We start from the raw sequence: 16,093 nt of genomic DNA, 5'->3' as shown, positions 1-16,093 counted from the left end.
TTATAAATTCTTTTTGAAAAAGAAATTGCGACTGACATGTGTGTTTATCCTATTTGGTTTTCTCAGAACTTGACCAACCGATATTACTTTACGTGATCGCACTATCCATACATTGTGACAAATAAGGTGTCAATTCTACATGACCTGATATGTCTAAAATTCTGAATAGGTGATATCATGGCTATAGTATAAGGTTTAGAGCTGGTTCAGGTTGGCTTTCAATGCACCTCATCGCAAAATGAATGTACCTCTTATTCTTCTATTGAGCTACCCACAGTAGCTCTGAGTTCCCATGAGATAGTACGTCACGTGAAAGCTTAAATTAACTCAACATATCACATAGCGGCTGAAACAACCGATCTAAAGGGTCGTTTTGTCCGAGTGGTTAAGGAGTCGGTCTCGAAAGCCGATGGTCTCTGACCGCGCAGGTTCAAATCCTGCAGGCGACGCTATTTTTGCTAAAGTTCACTTTGTCACTTTTTTTTTTTTTTCCCCCTCCTTTTCGGTGCAGTAGGTTGTTATCCTCAGATATGTCGTAAAGCAGCTGTTTATTAGGAGCACGTTCGTTTCAAGTAAATCTTTCTATACGGTGCGATCAAACAGTCTATACTATGGCATAAGATATTTTATAGCTGCGTACTCTACCAAAATTTCCAACTTTTTTGTTGTCCCGTATGAAAGACGACACAGTTTTCATCATTTATTTACCAAGTACTGCTGCATTTGTTTTCAATGAGGTCATTGATTTCTGCATCGAATCCCATCAGAAAAAATGACAGCTGTCTACATCCTGACGACCCGCCTAAAACTAAGTAGTATTTTTCCCACGAAACAGATGTCTAAATAGGAAAATAAAAGAGGGATTTTTCTCACGTTTGAAAGGCGCGAGAGGCCATTCTCTTTTCTTCTATTTACCACTTTTCCACTCAAAGAGATCACCAGAGAAGCCATGATGCTTCGACAAAAGATAGTAGTACCCTTCATTTACCAACGTCAACGTTTCTTTACCGTTTCAACAAAGGTGTCTATCTTACTGATACTTAGAAAGTGAAAGCGCAACAGGATCCCTTCATGCTTACAAGTGACCCTTCTCTTTCTTTATAGATACACAATGCTGCTGCTACTGCTGTTTCAACATCCCGTGTGCTAACAAAGAATCCTAACAATCATGCTGCAAGAGACTCAAATGGTTGGCTATCGTCAGAGAGATTTACACATGATATGCATTTCATTCAGAAAAAGGGGACGCTCCAAGCTTATCGCGTCATGGATCACACGGGTAAAGTCCTTCATCCAGAACATGACCCTCAACTGTCAAAAGATGAAGTTGTAAAGTGCTATAAAAACATGATTCTGTTGCATACCATGGATGGCATTCTTTACGAAGCGCAGAGACAAGGCCGTATCAGTTTTTACATGACGCATTACGGCGAGGAAGCGATGATTGGCAGTGCTGCTGCTTTATCACCGAATGATATGGTTTACGGACAGGTAGAAGAACAAATTGAAAGCCAACATTTCCATCCCACGAATGGGGCAACTAACAGCCTATTCCCGTACTAGTATCGCGAGGCATTTGTGCTGCTTCATCGCGGCTTTACCATTGACGAATTTGTCAACCAATGTTTCTCCAATGAGCTGGACCAAGGGAAAGGCCGTCAAATGCCTGTTCATTATGGCAGTAAAAAGTTGAATTTCCAAACCATCTCTTCTCCTTTGGGGACACAGATTCCTCAGGCTGCCGGTGCTGCTTATGCGATGAAAATATCAGGTGCGGACGCATGTACCATTTGCTACTTTGGCGAAGGTGCTGCATCCGAAGGTGATTTTCATGCAGGCTTGAACATGGCAGCCACTCTCAATTGCCCTGTTATTTTCTTTTGGTAAGATGTTTTCTTCTTATTTGTAAAAGCACTCATCGATAGAGCCTCCTAACGTGTCCCATTCATGGTTGAAAACTTTTTTGCATTTGAAAATAGTCGTAACAACGGGTACGCGATTTCAACACCCTCCTCTGAGCAATATAAAGGTGACGGTATTGCTGGACGTGGCATAGGCTATGGTATGGATACGATTCGAGTCGATGGAAACGATATTTGGGCCATCTATAACGCAACCAAAACGGCTCGAGAGAAAGTGATCAGTGAGCGCAAACCTGTGCTTATAGAAGCAATGACCTATCGCATCGGTCATCACAGTACATCCGACGATTCTACCAAATACAGAAACCGGACAGAAGTAGAAGAAAGAGCTCAGTTCGATAATCCTATCACACGTTTGAGACGTTATATGGAAATCAAAGGCTGGTGGAGCCAACAAGACGAAGAAAATTACCGCAAGGACATCAAGAAAGATATTCTTACTCGATTTACAGCTGCTGAAAGACGAAAGAAGCCTTCACTTGACTATTTGTTCACAGACGTTTACGATGAAATGACGCCCAACTTGCATCGTCAGCAGAAAGAACTGGAAAATCTAATACAAAAATACCCTGAATACTATAACACAGATGATTATGCCAAACCTTGATTTTATTTAACTGTACGCCACATCTATCTTTTACCATTCTAAATGATAAATACAGTGAGATTTGAGGAATGTCATCATCTCATACAAAATGCTCATTTATGTTTTTTCAAAAGCGCTGTTGGATGAGCGTCACCCATTGAATATGTCAGACAATGACGATGATGCCCTTCGTTATAGGTCCCTTTCTTGTTGCATTAAGAACCCCGCTGTCTTTTTTTTTATACCATTCACTTTAAGTAAAAAGTGACTCCTGCATGAGCTGTGAAATAAAGTTCAGGACCAAATTCGTTGACAGAAAACAAAAATCGATGAATGGGATTGTGTCATATTATTTCTTCAAGCTATCTCTCTTTTTTTTTCCAAAGCTTTTGTTCGACACCCCATCATCAGTTCATTTCACTTTCTTACCGAATTAGATGCCTGCACTCGACATTCGGGGTTGTTTGGAAGACTCACCCACGTTCCGAAGACGCATCCAATCTCACGAGGATTCCATCAACAACTTTGAGCAATCACTGAAAACAGTTGTGAAACTGACCCGTGCCCAAGTAGAATTATCAAATGGTAACCTCCAGAGAGAGAGAGAGAGAGAGAGAGAGAGAGAAAGAGAGAGAGAAAGGATAGGAAAACAACACACACACTTGATCCTTGAAATACCAGTAAATTGATAAAGAAATGTAAACTATCAAAATGGAAACAAAAATAGTTTACAGTGAACAACAGAAAGAATTAGCACGCGAATACATGTCTTTTGCACAGGCACAGGATGATCCTATTGTTGGTAAGAAGAGATTTAAACAATACGTGCCTCTTTTTTTCATCCATTCGTATTCATGCCATCTTTAGCACAAGCTTTAGAAAAGTTTGGAAAGACGATGTTTGATGTGGAAAAGAATCGGCAGATGCTCGTAAGTGCTCTATGAACCGCGAGTAGAGTATTCATCCATTCATCTTTTTCTATATCCATCTATTGTCAGAGTACACACATCATGGAAAGTTTTATCACTCCATTAGATACCTTCATGAAGAATACAATTGCACCTGTGAAAGTCAGTCAGTTTTTATAATGAAAGAGTGTAGTCACTTGAATGTTTGTCCATCATGCTAATAGGTTTGCTGGTGTAGGATCTTAAAAAAAAGTTTGAGAAATCGAGCGATGATGTTGATTCAGCACTATCGAAATATATGAGTAAAAAGCCAAAGGACCCAACGATTCATGAAGTAAGCATTCAAAACGTTATGGAGTGTGATTCTCGCTTTTTTTTTTTTTTTATTAATAAACGGCCATACCCTCATCTACAATGATAGTCTGCAAAAGAGCTGGCTGACAGCAGAAAGACATTTTATACGGCTTATCTGGAATACGTTTCATGTCTAAACGATTTGGAAGCGAAAAAGAAAGTGGATTACATGGAAAATGTGAGCAATTGAATAGAGAATGGTACAGGCCCTTCTTTTGGTCCCACTCACAAAGAGACAACTCTATTGACAGGTATTGGCCTATATGTATTCCAAATCCGTATTTCATCATCAAAGCTATGAGATTCTAAAGGATTTAGAAGGTTACATGCGAGATTTAACCGGTAATTTATTCGAATGAACGAACATCGAGAAAAGAAATCAACAAAATATCTCATATCAGTCTATTTCGTACGCTTACAATAGATCTACTAAGTGATGTAAGATGGGAAAAGTATTACTGAAGCCTTCACAGCCGATTAAGTTGTTATAAAATAAAAATAAAAATTGTAGACCAAACAAAGATACAAAGAAGAAGTCCAAGAAAGCCTTGTATACCAAAAAATATATGAAAAGGCAAGTAGGACATTCTCAGAATTTTCCCAAGATCAAAATCCATCTTAACCTAAACATTCATTCTCTTGAATTCAGAGTGCAGTGGAGCAATACAACCCTTTGATACCAAATAAAAACCCTACAATGATAGCAGATCAGAGTTTAACGAGTACACATAAATCAGGATACCTTTTCGAAAGAAGACATGGACGAGTGTATCAATCATGGGTTAGGAAATACTTTACCATTTTGAATGGAGAACTAATAAGCACGACGAGAAATCCCAAAGTAAGGAGCAGCAGAACTCTTTGCAAACAAAGAGAAGAACGATAGGATCTGACCATGGACATTCATTATCTATTAGCCCTCTTCTAAGGAGGAGGATGGAGTAGCTTCGATAAATTTACGTGTGTGCAGTGTTAGAATATCAGATCATCACGATAGACGTTTTTGTTTTGAAGTGATCTCGCCAAACAGGTAAGCTTGTTGAAGCGATGCATCCTTTTCGTAAAAAAGGAACAGAGTGTAGTGACGACTGTTGTAGGGTTTTGGTTTTACAGGCTGAAAATGAGCAACAAATGGAGGAGTGGATTTCCAGCATACGTACAGCTAGTCATGCCGCACTGAATAGCTCTTCTAATGACGAAAACAAAAGATTTTCACAGCAATCACTGTACAATCGTAGAGTAGGTCACTGTTCAGGCATCGGATAAGTACTTTATCTTTAACCCAACCTACTTGTTTTCTACTTGAAGGTAAACTCGGAATGGATGCCACCCGATATAGAGCTCACTGGACCAGATGATATGGAAAGTAGCAGTGATCGACTGAAGAAAATCCGAGCCGTTATGGGCAATGATTTATGTGCAGAATGTCATGCAAAAGATCCAGAGTGGGCCTGTACAAATTTTGGTATTGTTGTATGTATAGAATGCTCGGGGATCCATCGTAGCTTGGGTGTACAAGTAAGCAAAGTGAGATCAGTGATGCTGGATAAATGGGAGCCCAATGCACTGGAAGTAAAGTGAATACATAGCGATCGCCCACTTTTTTTTTTGGAAAAGGTCACTGACGTCTGATCCGTTTTTGTAGGTAATGCTACGACTAGGCAACACAGTCGTCAATCATATTTACGAAGCAGCAGTACCAAAACATATGGAGACTTTCCGACTTCAACCTGACTCCCAAAGGTTTGTTAAGCAGCCGATTGAATAGAATGGGGGGGGGCGTCTTCCCTCTTTCAATCATCCGAGCAAAAAGGACTAATGCAAGTTTTTATTTTTCCTTTCTGTAGAAGGGATCGAGATGTTTGGATAGTAGAAAAATATGTCAAAAAGACTTTTGTGGCCCCATGCAGTTTGTCACAAGAATCACTCAATAAGGAATTTTGGAATGCAGTGGTGGAGGGAAAACTAGACATCGCGTTGAAAAGGCTGGCCCAAGGTGCAGATGTGAACTATAGAAATCCTGATGATCAACTGAGGACCGCTTTACATAAGGGCGTCAATATGAACGAACAGATCATTGTAGAATTCTTATTGCAACGACTGTGTAATGCAGATCAACAGGATGCACACGGTCAAACAGCATTGCATTATGCAGCAGCAAAAAATAATGTTCGTCTCGTCCTGACGTTATTGAAGCGCCATGCAAAAGCCGATATTCAGGATCATTCAGACAAGACGGCTTTAGACATTGCTTTAGAGAAACAGAATGTGCAGTCTGTAACGGCTCTGAGACTGTTTGCTTTTGATAAACAACATAACGCCTCTCCTTCGAGTTCTTTTGATTTTGGCTTCCGTGAAGCCATGTCGTCCTTCAGTAATGTCTCTATGGATCGTCCCAACAACAACAACTTGGGTCAGTCCCATTCTGCTGTTGATTTAAGGAAAACAGAAACTGCAGAGACAAAGCTGAATGGTGTGCTTCTTGATGATCAAAATAGCTCTCTATTGTCTGTAGATAAATAACGTTATTTTTTTTTCTTTGTCTTGATGTACTATTCAATCCTAATGACAGCTCTTCCGTTCACTTTCTTTTAACCTACCTTTTTGTTTACTGCTTTTATCCCTAATTTAACTTTATTCATCTCTACTGCATTTCGCCATATTGCGCCTATTCATGATTTGATGCAGCCATCCTTTTCTCTTTCATAAATGTACCACTCATGGAAGAAAGTGAGTCAGCTCAAAGGGAAAAATGTAATTTACACAATCCATCCCCAAAAAAATCAAAGGTATCTTTTATTAACAGTGTATGTTTTCAAAAATTAAAAGGGGAGGGGGGGGGAGGGGGAGGGGTCATCTATCATTATTTTGTTTTGCCCGACAGAAAACTATGGTACAAGAACGTTGCTGGGTTTTGACCACCATCTCCATTCACTTTTTGGGGCCACGCGGACGGCCACGCGCTTTATGCTCCACATCGTGGCAATCATTTTTCCCTGTCGCTACACAACGACCGCAAGGTCGGAGGTTATCGCAACGTAAATGGGATCTCTTACAATGATTGCAAGCTTTTTCAACGTTCCGGCCTTTCTTATAAGAGGTTTTATTCGACATACTGGACGTTGTTGTTGTGGTGCCTTTCAAAGAGGGGCGCATGCTACTATGACTGTTGTGATGGAAGCTTCCTGTTTCCTTGTCCGAGACGGACTTTAAGTCCATGGCACTCATTTTACGTTGGCTGAGAGTCAGTTTCTTTTGCCGTTGACGACGAGTGCATCCGGTAGAGATGGATTTCTTGGGTGTCATGGTGTTGATGTCTGACATCTTTTTGGTCGTCTTTGTTGGCCTTATGAAGGATGACATGGACGGCGGCATCACAGTAATGGGTTGAAAGTCGTTGATAAGATAACTTGGATCCTAAAAGTGCAGAGTGTTCATGGGTCATAAGAAAATTTTTGTACGCGATGGTTTTCCCGCCCTCCACCCTCCTCCTTCTCCCCCATTCAATGTCTGTACTTACGTAAAAATGGTGAAGAGCCGTTGCGTTCGTTGAAAAGCTATTTTGGTAATTACAAACATCTGGTTCAAAGTAAGCATACTGATGGGCTGTAGACGCTAAAGAGTAAGAGGAATAGTTTTGCAGCTGCTGCTGTGGATGATAGTCGGCAAGATCCGTCATACTATCCGTATGGAGCGTTCTGAAAGAGGCTGACGCAGCAAGAAGATCGTCATGGCTATAGAACGATGTCTCAGGTGTCAATGTTGGCAAGAGGGATGCTTCCGCTGTCCAAGCCATGAAATCATTTTGACTGTAACAAGGCGTATCCGAAGTCCATGGAGGAAGGTCGGTCTGACTATCGTAGGATGAATCTGGAGTCCAAGAAGGAAGGCCATTCTGACTGCTTGAAGGTAGTGCCTCTGTTGAAGTTACGACCGGCATGCTCGTAGCAGAACTTGGTCTTCCCTTTAACTGCGCTTGCTCCTCGATGAATTCATGAATGCTCTCAAAAAGTAAACCACTTGAATGATTGGCTGATGGTGGTTGGCTGCTTAAACTAGGTTGTTCACGCAGTAACTGTTGTAACTGCTGAATGATCATGGACTCCGAAAGGGAACTATTCGTGGTATACTCGTTTTCAACTGCTACGTGATTGCTGTCCATCAAATATTGGCTATAATGGGTGCTCATTATGTAATTGCTCGAGTGCAAGGTGAGAGGGATGGAAATAAAAAAAAAAAAAAAAAAAAAAAAAAAAATTGGAAAAGGGGATGCAGAAAACAAATCTGTAAGGAAAATCAATAAAAATGAGATGAATAATGTCATACAGCATTCTTAGGCGAAAGAGCAATTTTATTACTTGTATTTCACCTTAATTTTTGTACGGTCAGTTACGAAATAAATAGTGTTGTCATCGCTCGCGAAATGCTTAATTCTTTCGTTTATGACATAGTCAAAAGGAAGTACGATGTCAAGTTGTAAACTTAATCTCAATACATCTACTACGCTTGATAGGAGACCTATTTCGTAGGTTGCCTTTGTTACGCTTGGGTTTTGTGTTCATACCTTATGTGAAATTTTAAATGACCATGTCGAACCAAATCACTATGAATGCTAATAAATAATTTCATATCACATTTCAAACATGACCGTTTAAAGTTTGAGCAAAAGAAAGAAAAAAAAAAAAAAATGAAAAAAGTGCGCCCTAATCGTCATTTGGAGTTAGCAATATATATATGTATATTGGGTGCTACTTAACTACAATTTATTGAAGGACTGCCTTATAAGTAGCATATGGATAGACGAATCGTCATGGAGGAACAAGCATCAGAGAGGCTCACTGCAAATTATATTTGCTTTTAGAGTGGCAAGAATGTGCATTTAGTAGAACAATGAATTACCACTAGAATGATAAGTAGAACAGGCAGTATTGTTCTAATAGTTGACAGAGTGCATATATGCATCACATAGTCCCTCTTGTGCTGGGTATTAACGCCTGACAAACTGGACGCAGACAGAATACAATAATAAATTCAAGAAATGCGTTAACAAGAATTGATAAATAGCAAATTGCTATGACATATTTTTAAAATAAAACTCTAACTTGGAGGTAAGACGTCTTGTCAGTCTGTGAAAAGTGTAGAAATGAATTTTGCAAAAAAAAAAAAACATACAATAGCGGTTATGAACTATCCGTTTTACCAAACTATAATCATAGGGAAAAGGAAAGGCAACACGAAATGAATTCACCATCTCTATGACAACACAAGTCCAAAGTGCGAACAACTGTTCCTGAAGCATGTAGGTCAGTGAGGAAATTTGAATTCCCTCTTCAATTTACTTTATCAGCAGTGAAATCACTTGAAGAATGGATAAAGCCGCCACTTAGGGTAGGTTGATCAAAAAAATGAGAGATTTATCCCTAATGTACGGTCAATGGTTTTTTGTCGATCGCTCAACAATTCAAAGCATAATGAAAACGTTTTTTAATAGACAGAATACGCTAACTTTGTGAAGAACCGAAATAAAAATAGGCATGAAACCAACATAACTGGCAAGTTAGCCTTTTTATTCAGGTAAAAACATCTTCAGGATCTACAAAAGCTTTTTACAGATGATGATAATCAAATAGTCAGCTTAAAGGTAGTAGTAACGTTACATGCACTCATTTCCACCGACATACACACAGTGGTTTACTAGTAAAGGAATTTAAACCGTTCCTAAAATATGGAAACATCACAGCTTCTATTGCTAGATTTCTGAACGCCATACCGTAGATGAACAGTGTTCACTGTCTGTGCGTTTGTTGCACAATGTAGGCATATGTACGGATTAGAATTCGCCGCACAGTCCTTATTTCTGTATGTACCGTTGCACAAAGAAGACAATTGGATATCTCGTCATATCACATCCCAAACGTTGACAGCTCCAGAATGCAACTGGTAAGGATTTGCTTGTGTAAAGTAAGAAGCGTTTACATTTTGTGCTCCTGAGTCACCCGTTTTTGTATATAAGAAAAGAAAAGTCGAGCCATCTTTACCCATTTAAATAGAACACTTTTGATGTATGACCCATCAGAGCTTGGCTTGTAAATCATGGTTTTACAGGTTAGCAAAGAATAATTCGAAAGTAATACGGGACCAAGTGTTTTGGCTTGCATGAAAAACGGGTTCCTTAATCACACTCTTCTGCTTTATACTCATTCCGGTGTGTTGATAAAATGAATTGTTAATAAATATTATTCTCGTAGCTGGTTAGTTACAATTTCATCAGGTTTCGGTAATGCTTTTTGGTACGGTATCAATTTATTTGCATGAAGTCTTTCATTTTATTTGTTATTCATAAAGATATTAAAGGACAACCAAATGTCGAAACATATAAAAGTGCAATTGAAACTCTAATGGCTATACAAATAGTTGCAAACAAAAGTCAAGGTCCAGTAGTCTCAACCAATAAAAGCTCAAACATACACAAGACAACAGGCCGGATGAATGTGAAGAAATTCCTTAACTTTAGTGCGGGAAAATACTAAGCGTGAGCAGTGACTTGAAGCTTGCTTATCAAGATTTAGTAGCTACGGGGACTTTTCAACGTATCATTTAAATCAATACTAAAATACAATGCAAACAAGCGTTGCCATTTTCTAGGAATAGTAAAAAGAAATGGCTTGGTGCACTGTCAATATGTAGTGTTAAGTACAAATGAATAGAATAGGTCAAGAGTCATAGAGACAATAAAAAAGAGAAAATCTGCCGTTAGAAAAGCAATTGCTTCTACATCTCAAAGGTTAGATTAAAAAAGTTTGGTTGCTTTCGAGCGGAAACTAAATTAAACCAGTTGTGGGATCATGCATCTGTCATAGCAGTTGTTTAACTGTGAAACATCGGATCTAAAATTACTCGGTTATTGTATGAAGATAAAATGGTAATTCTGCTCGCGAATCGAGCCAAGTACACATATTTTACCTTATTGATTGTTTGTAATATTATGTCTAAATTGTTTGTTTCCTAATCATGTTCAATCAGGCTGCAATAAGGCTGACTTACGTTTTCTTTCGATTGTTTGTAGATCTTTTTCTTTTTTTTTTTCTGGGCTTAACGGTCTGCGCGTAGAGTGTAACGTACAATTCAAGTCTTACAAAAGGCCAAAATTTGTTATGCAACAAAAGTCATTGAGTTTGTTTGGCAAGGGTTTCCAAGCCAAGGAACAGACTGATATAAAAGCTCCATGAAAAACTTTTTTTTATAGCCTTTTTTTCCCTTCTTTTGTATTTCGTACATTTTTCTCGTTAATCAACTTTTAACATGGGCTCTATCAAAGTTGGTGAATATCTGCTCAAGCGTATCAAAGAGGTTGGCGTCGACACCGTTTTCGGCGTACCCGGTGATTACAATATGGTACAGTACACGATATACATATGTTGAATAGTATCATGGCATGGCTAACATCCATTCCTCAAAAACTAGCCTCTTTTGGATATGATTGAAGACGATGCTGAACTCACTTGGGGCAACAATGCGAATGAATTGAATGCCTCCTATGCTGCTGATGCGTATGCTCGTTTAAGAGGCGCCAGCGCTCTCGTCACCACCTTTGGCGTGGGTGAGCTCTCTGCTGCTTGTGGACATGCAGGTGCCTATTCTGAAATGCTTCCTTTGATTCACATTGTGGGTACTCCTAATACAAAATCTCAAGCAGAAGGCGCTATTCTTCACCATTCACTTGGTAACGGTAACTTTCAAGTTTTTGTTGAAATGTTTGGCAAAATCAGTGGCGCCTATACCCACTTGACACGTGAGACTGCTGTTAATGAAATTGACCGAGTCATTCAAGAAGCTTACCTCAAGAAACGTCCGGCTTACATTGGTATTCCTATTGATTTGATTAACTACGACGTCAATGTCAGCAGCAAGCCACTCCAACTTTCCGTTCCCAGAAATCCTGCTAAAATTCAAGAAGTATGTCTTCAAGTATGTCTAGAAGCCATCAACAGAGCACGACATCCTATCATCATTGTCGATGCTTGTATTCAACGTCACGGCTTGCAAAAAGAAGCGGTTGCGTTTATTCAACGCTCTGGTTTCCCTACTTACTGTGCTCCTATGGGCAAAGGTGTTGTACCAGAAGATCTGCCCAACTATCGCGGTTGTTATGCCGGTACGATCACGCTTGAAGGCATCACGAAGGAGATTTTACAGACGGATTTGATCATCGAACTCGGTTCCATCAAGTCTGATTTCAATACGGGTGGTTTCACCTATGGTTTGGATCGTGGTAAAACCATTTCACTTCACTCTTTCGCCACGAATGTCTTTTATGCTGACTACGAAAAAGTGAGCATGGTCGAATTCCTCCCCCTTCTCACCAACGCCCTTCCTGCCCAGCCTCGTCAATTCGATCTCGGTCCTCGTATTCATCCTGCACCTATTGAAGAGGGTACAGAAATTACACACAACTACTTTTGGAATAAAATTGTCGACTACATTGACCCGAACAGCGTCATTGTGGCTGAAACCGGTACATCGGAATTTGCTTCCTTCAACTTGAAGGCGCCTAAGGGGGCGTTCTTTATTGCTCAGGTGCTTTGGGGTTCCATTGGTTACTCTGTGGGTGCTGCGCTTGGTGCAGCAGCAGCAGACCGTAGTCGCCGTGTCTATCTCTTCTGTGGTGATGGTTCTTTCCAACTCACCTGTCAAGAAGTGTCTGTCATGCTCCATCACGGACTTACGCCTGTTATCTTTATCTTGAACAACGATGGTTATCTTATTGAAAAGTTGATCCACGGCCCTCATCGTGCCTACAACAACTTCCAAATGTGGAAGTACGCTCAAACACTTGACTATATGGGAGGTCACCTCGAACGTAATTCACAAGACGTGGCTCAATCCGAAGTCGGTGTTGAAGCCAAGGTCACCAACCGCGCTGAATTAGAAAAGGCAATGACTCGAGTACAGAAAGAAAGAAACAAGATTCACTTCCTCGAAGTCGTGATGCCTCGTTTTGATGCCCCACGCGAACTCATTCTTCAAGTCGAAACCTCTGAAAACCGTTAAACATTAAAGAGAAACGGATCAAAACAATAATAATAATTAAAAAAATACTCCTATCTTTCATCCATAAGAACACCCTGTTTAATATGTAAATTATTCAATGAATAAAAAGTAAATATCTATAGTATGATCTTCGATTCGGGCTTTTTTTTTATGATTGTTTGATCTCTCCTGTCACAAAAAAGGTCATTTTAGTGAGGAAAAAAAAAAAAAGAAAAGATAACAATTTATTGAGAATGCAATGCTATGCTATGTTTGTTAAATCTTAATTGAAAAGAGGAACTGGGATGCCATAAGCAAACAAAGAGTTGAAACGAAGGTTTTCATCGAGTTTCTTAATGTCTGCATGATCCTTTTCATCGAGCTTAAAGTCAAAGACGTCGATGTTGGACTTCATACGATCAGAGCTCATACTCTTGGGAATGACAGCGATCTCTTGGTCGATAGCCCAACGTAAAAGAACTTGAGCAGGCGTTTTCTTGTGCTTATCAGCAATGCTCTTGATCATGTCATGTTCGAAGAGAGGAGTAACGGTCTTGGCGTCTTTGGTCAATTTGACATAAGAGCTAGGGCCAAAGGAAGAATAAGCGGTAACTTGAAGACCTTGTTCTTTCACCCACTTGACGAGTTCTCGTTGTTGCAAGTAGGGGTGGAGTTCGACTAACGGAGCGAGAAAATAAAAATAAAATAGTGGGGTTTGATTGAGTGCGTGCCACAATAGATCGATCCGCTCGAACCAAAAAAAGACTTACTCTGCAAAGTAGCGGGCTTATACTTGGCGTACGTCAACAAATCCATGATAATTTGACAGTTGAAGTTTGAGATACCGATGTTGCGAGCCAAACCAGCATCGACCAACTTCTCCATCTCGGCCCAAAGTTCGTGCATAGGAGACTTTTCAATCTTCATCTTACCATCGATGGTCCAAGGTCCGGGATATTGTTCTTTAGGATCCACATATTGACAAGGAACGGGGACTAGAAGAGAAGAAAAAGAGATTGAGAGGTGTGTCGCGTAAAGATGCCATACATGATATTACTTACAGTGAATGATATAGAGATCAACATAGTCCAAGTTCAGATCCTTCAAGGTTCTATCCATGGCAGCACGAACATGGGCCTTGTTGTGGTAAGTATTCCATAATTTGGAGACAACTACATGGGCAATACAAATCGTCGTCGGCGACAATCAACATGTGTTAAGAAATTTTGTCCATACTGTAAAATATGGAATGCGAGATACTTTACCGAACAAATCTTCACGCTTGACGATGCCTTCACTGATAGCTCTGTTGATACCTTTACCGACACCCACTTCATTCTCGTAAACAGCAGCACCATCAATGAGACGATAGCCATTCTTAATGGCAGTATAGACGGTTTCTTCCACGTTTTCTTCAACCTTCCAACAACCAAAGCCAATGATAGGCATCTTGTCGTTGGTACGATCCAAGGTAAGATATTGTTGGTTGCTCATTTTGTTCTAGTAGTAACTTTTAATGCGTAGAAACACAAAGGAAAAAAAAATAAAAAAAAGAGAAAAAGAAATAGACAGAATCTTCTAGTTTAAATAGCTTTACTGAAACCCAAGCTTTGTTACGTGATATGCCAAATGTTTCGCTTTTCCGAACTCAATGGATCCGCCTTGATGGCGTTATTTCTTTCTCTTTCTTTTTGTTTTTATTGATGATCAACCCTCTTAATCATTGTAGTCAAGCCCCTTTATAGCAATAATATTTGTTACAAAAACTGTCCTTTGCAATCATTTAATGTGTCACAGTTAATGCTGTCAATGTAAACAGTTCAAGCACACGCAAAAAAAAAAAAAAAAAAATAAAAAAAATGGGGATCGCCCGAATGCTTACAAATTAATTGCTGTGTTCGGTGCTAATGCAGTTTTTCGTCCCGCAATAATATGACTTTAGACCGGAAGGCATGAGCGACTAGTATTTTTCATCCATATTTTCTCCGCTAGATTAGATCACATTTTATCACTTTAGGCCGGATGGGATCCACTGTATATGTGTTCTAAAGATGCAATTCCGTTTAATGAAGGATGCTGTTTTTGCTGGAAAATGAAGTTGGTACATTTAATGATATTATTTTTTTTTTGTATCTAAATTTGACGTTAGGAAATGGAAAGGTAATATTGTGAGGGGGGTCAAAGGTCTACAGTCGAGTGAAGCTTTGGTACTGTGCATTGTGTAAAATAGGGTGTATGGCATTGTCTTGATGGAATTGTTTGTAATTAAAACGGATCATGGTGTAACAGTGTTTATTTTTTCTTTTCTTGAATGATATTGACAAGCCTAAAACAAAATAGAAAAGAAAGACACTGTCAAGCTTTGTCATTCTCTATATACCAAAGGATGTATGCACATACCAGTCTAAACCTTCATTTAAACCTTCGCCTTTCAGTGCACTTGTTTTATAAATCGAATATTGTCTGTTTTTCAGAGTGGATAAACCGAGTGCATCTGCCACTTCGGCAGCCGATAATGCTCCTTCCATATCCTGCTTATTGGCAAACACAAGTAAGGCTGCATCTTTCAGCTCTTCTTCTTCCAACATGGCATGAAGCTCTTCCCTTGAAGTTTGCATACGATCCTTATCCACACTATCAACCACATAGATAACTGCATCTGTATTCGAATAATAGCATCTCCAGTAGGGTCTAAAAATAGGATAGGATAAACCCCCCCAATACGTCAATGCTTCCAGAGCTGCTATTGACGAGCCCACACTTTTTTTTTTTTTTTTTTTTGCTTTGCATTACCTTATACTTGTCTGACCGCCTAAATCCCACACTTGGAATTTTATGTTTTTGTAGGTGACCGTTTCAACGTTGAAACCGATGGCTAAAGACACGATGAGATGGTTAGGTCTCGACACTTTTACTCGCTCCTTTTCCTCATCGGACTCATCTTGTCATCACTTACTAGGAATGGTGGAAACGACTTCACCGATCTATAATGGTGAATGGATGAGTTTAGCCTTGTTTCACAAAAAAGTAGGCATGTTGGCAGTTCCAATATAAATGTACCTGAAGTCTGTACAAGATGGTTGTTTTACCAGCGCCATCCAGTCCGAGAATGAGAATACGGACTTCTTTGTCTCCCCAAAGTTTACTAAAAAGACTACTGAAAAGAGCACCTAGGGTCGGTGATAAGATACAGTTTCAATGAGTGCGGACTGAATGTTTCGCGTGTAGTTAATCCATCCTACCCATTATGCTTTGAGGTCTGTGTTCAAATAACGATGCAAAAGTGAAATAAC

At 39.6% G+C, this 16,093-nt stretch overlaps 7 protein-coding genes and 1 non-coding gene across 8 annotated transcripts; 5 read left to right on the top strand and 3 right to left on the bottom strand.

Annotated features, from left to right (window-relative positions):
- The first annotated feature begins 367 nt into the window (after positions 1-367).
- On the top strand, positions 368-449 carry BDF20DRAFT_t101. The gene has a single exon. It is a non-coding gene; the product is annotated as a tRNA-Ser (tRNA).
- Positions 450-1,365: 916 nt separating this feature from the next.
- Positions 1,366-2,529, top strand: BDF20DRAFT_906512 (thiamine diphosphate-binding protein; the record flags this gene model as incomplete). The annotated part of the gene is made up of 3 exons (XM_053083287.1): positions 1,366-1,491; positions 1,564-1,883; positions 1,980-2,529. The coding sequence occupies 3 exons, from the start codon at positions 1,366-1,368 to the stop codon at positions 2,527-2,529; spliced, it is 996 nt and encodes a 331-aa protein (XP_052935817.1).
- Positions 2,530-2,945: 416 nt separating this feature from the next.
- BDF20DRAFT_836323 (uncharacterized protein) lies at positions 2,946-3,960 on the top strand (the record flags this gene model as incomplete). The annotated part of the gene is made up of 6 exons (XM_053078943.1): positions 2,946-3,093; positions 3,236-3,310; positions 3,376-3,437; positions 3,507-3,578; positions 3,655-3,750; positions 3,838-3,960. 6 exons carry the CDS (start codon positions 2,946-2,948, stop codon positions 3,958-3,960), a joined length of 576 nt encoding a protein of 191 aa, XP_052935816.1.
- Positions 3,961-4,467: 507 nt separating this feature from the next.
- BDF20DRAFT_836322 (uncharacterized protein) lies at positions 4,468-6,293 on the top strand (the record flags this gene model as incomplete). Its single annotated transcript, XM_053078942.1, has 6 exons — positions 4,468-4,611; positions 4,688-4,800; positions 4,868-5,009; positions 5,079-5,342; positions 5,416-5,513; positions 5,618-6,293. 6 exons carry the CDS (start codon positions 4,468-4,470, stop codon positions 6,291-6,293), a joined length of 1,437 nt encoding a protein of 478 aa, XP_052935815.1.
- A 342-nt stretch (positions 6,294-6,635) lies between these two features.
- On the bottom strand, positions 6,636-8,007 carry BDF20DRAFT_875374 (uncharacterized protein). Its single transcript, XM_053081320.1, has 2 exons — positions 7,291-8,007; positions 6,636-7,187 (listed from the first exon to the last, which is right to left on the bottom strand). Exons 1-2 carry the CDS (start codon positions 7,957-7,959, stop codon positions 6,702-6,704), a joined length of 1,155 nt encoding a protein of 384 aa, XP_052935814.1. The 5' UTR covers positions 7,960-8,007; the 3' UTR covers positions 6,636-6,701.
- A 2,856-nt stretch (positions 8,008-10,863) lies between these two features.
- Positions 10,864-13,012, top strand: BDF20DRAFT_975969 (thiamine diphosphate-binding protein). The gene is made up of 2 exons (XM_053085075.1): positions 10,864-11,165; positions 11,235-13,012. The coding sequence occupies exons 1-2, from the start codon at positions 11,073-11,075 to the stop codon at positions 12,819-12,821; spliced, it is 1,680 nt and encodes a 559-aa protein (XP_052935813.1). The 5' UTR covers positions 10,864-11,072; the 3' UTR covers positions 12,822-13,012.
- Positions 13,013-14,377, bottom strand: BDF20DRAFT_875367 (xylose reductase). The gene is made up of 4 exons (XM_053081319.1): positions 14,066-14,377; positions 13,862-13,972; positions 13,571-13,795; positions 13,013-13,478 (listed from the first exon to the last, which is right to left on the bottom strand). The coding sequence occupies exons 1-4, from the start codon at positions 14,292-14,294 to the stop codon at positions 13,084-13,086; spliced, it is 960 nt and encodes a 319-aa protein (XP_052935812.1). The 5' UTR covers positions 14,295-14,377; the 3' UTR covers positions 13,013-13,083.
- A 428-nt stretch (positions 14,378-14,805) lies between these two features.
- BDF20DRAFT_573050 (ADP-ribosylation factor family-domain-containing protein) lies at positions 14,806-16,079 on the bottom strand. Its single transcript, XM_053075777.1, has 5 exons — positions 16,043-16,079; positions 15,861-15,970; positions 15,757-15,784; positions 15,594-15,675; positions 14,806-15,491 (listed from the first exon to the last, which is right to left on the bottom strand). Exons 1-5 carry the CDS (start codon positions 16,044-16,046, stop codon positions 15,173-15,175), a joined length of 543 nt encoding a protein of 180 aa, XP_052935811.1. The 5' UTR covers positions 16,047-16,079; the 3' UTR covers positions 14,806-15,172.
- Between the last annotated feature and the right edge of the window lie 14 nt (positions 16,080-16,093).

Source organism: Mycotypha africana, assembly GCF_025528875.1.
Source record: "Mycotypha africana strain NRRL 2978 chromosome Unknown BDF20scaffold_6, whole genome shotgun sequence".
Taxonomy (NCBI): Eukaryota; Fungi; Mucoromycota; class Mucoromycetes; order Mucorales; family Mycotyphaceae; genus Mycotypha; species Mycotypha africana.
This window is presented reverse-complemented; position numbering and strand designations above follow the sequence as displayed.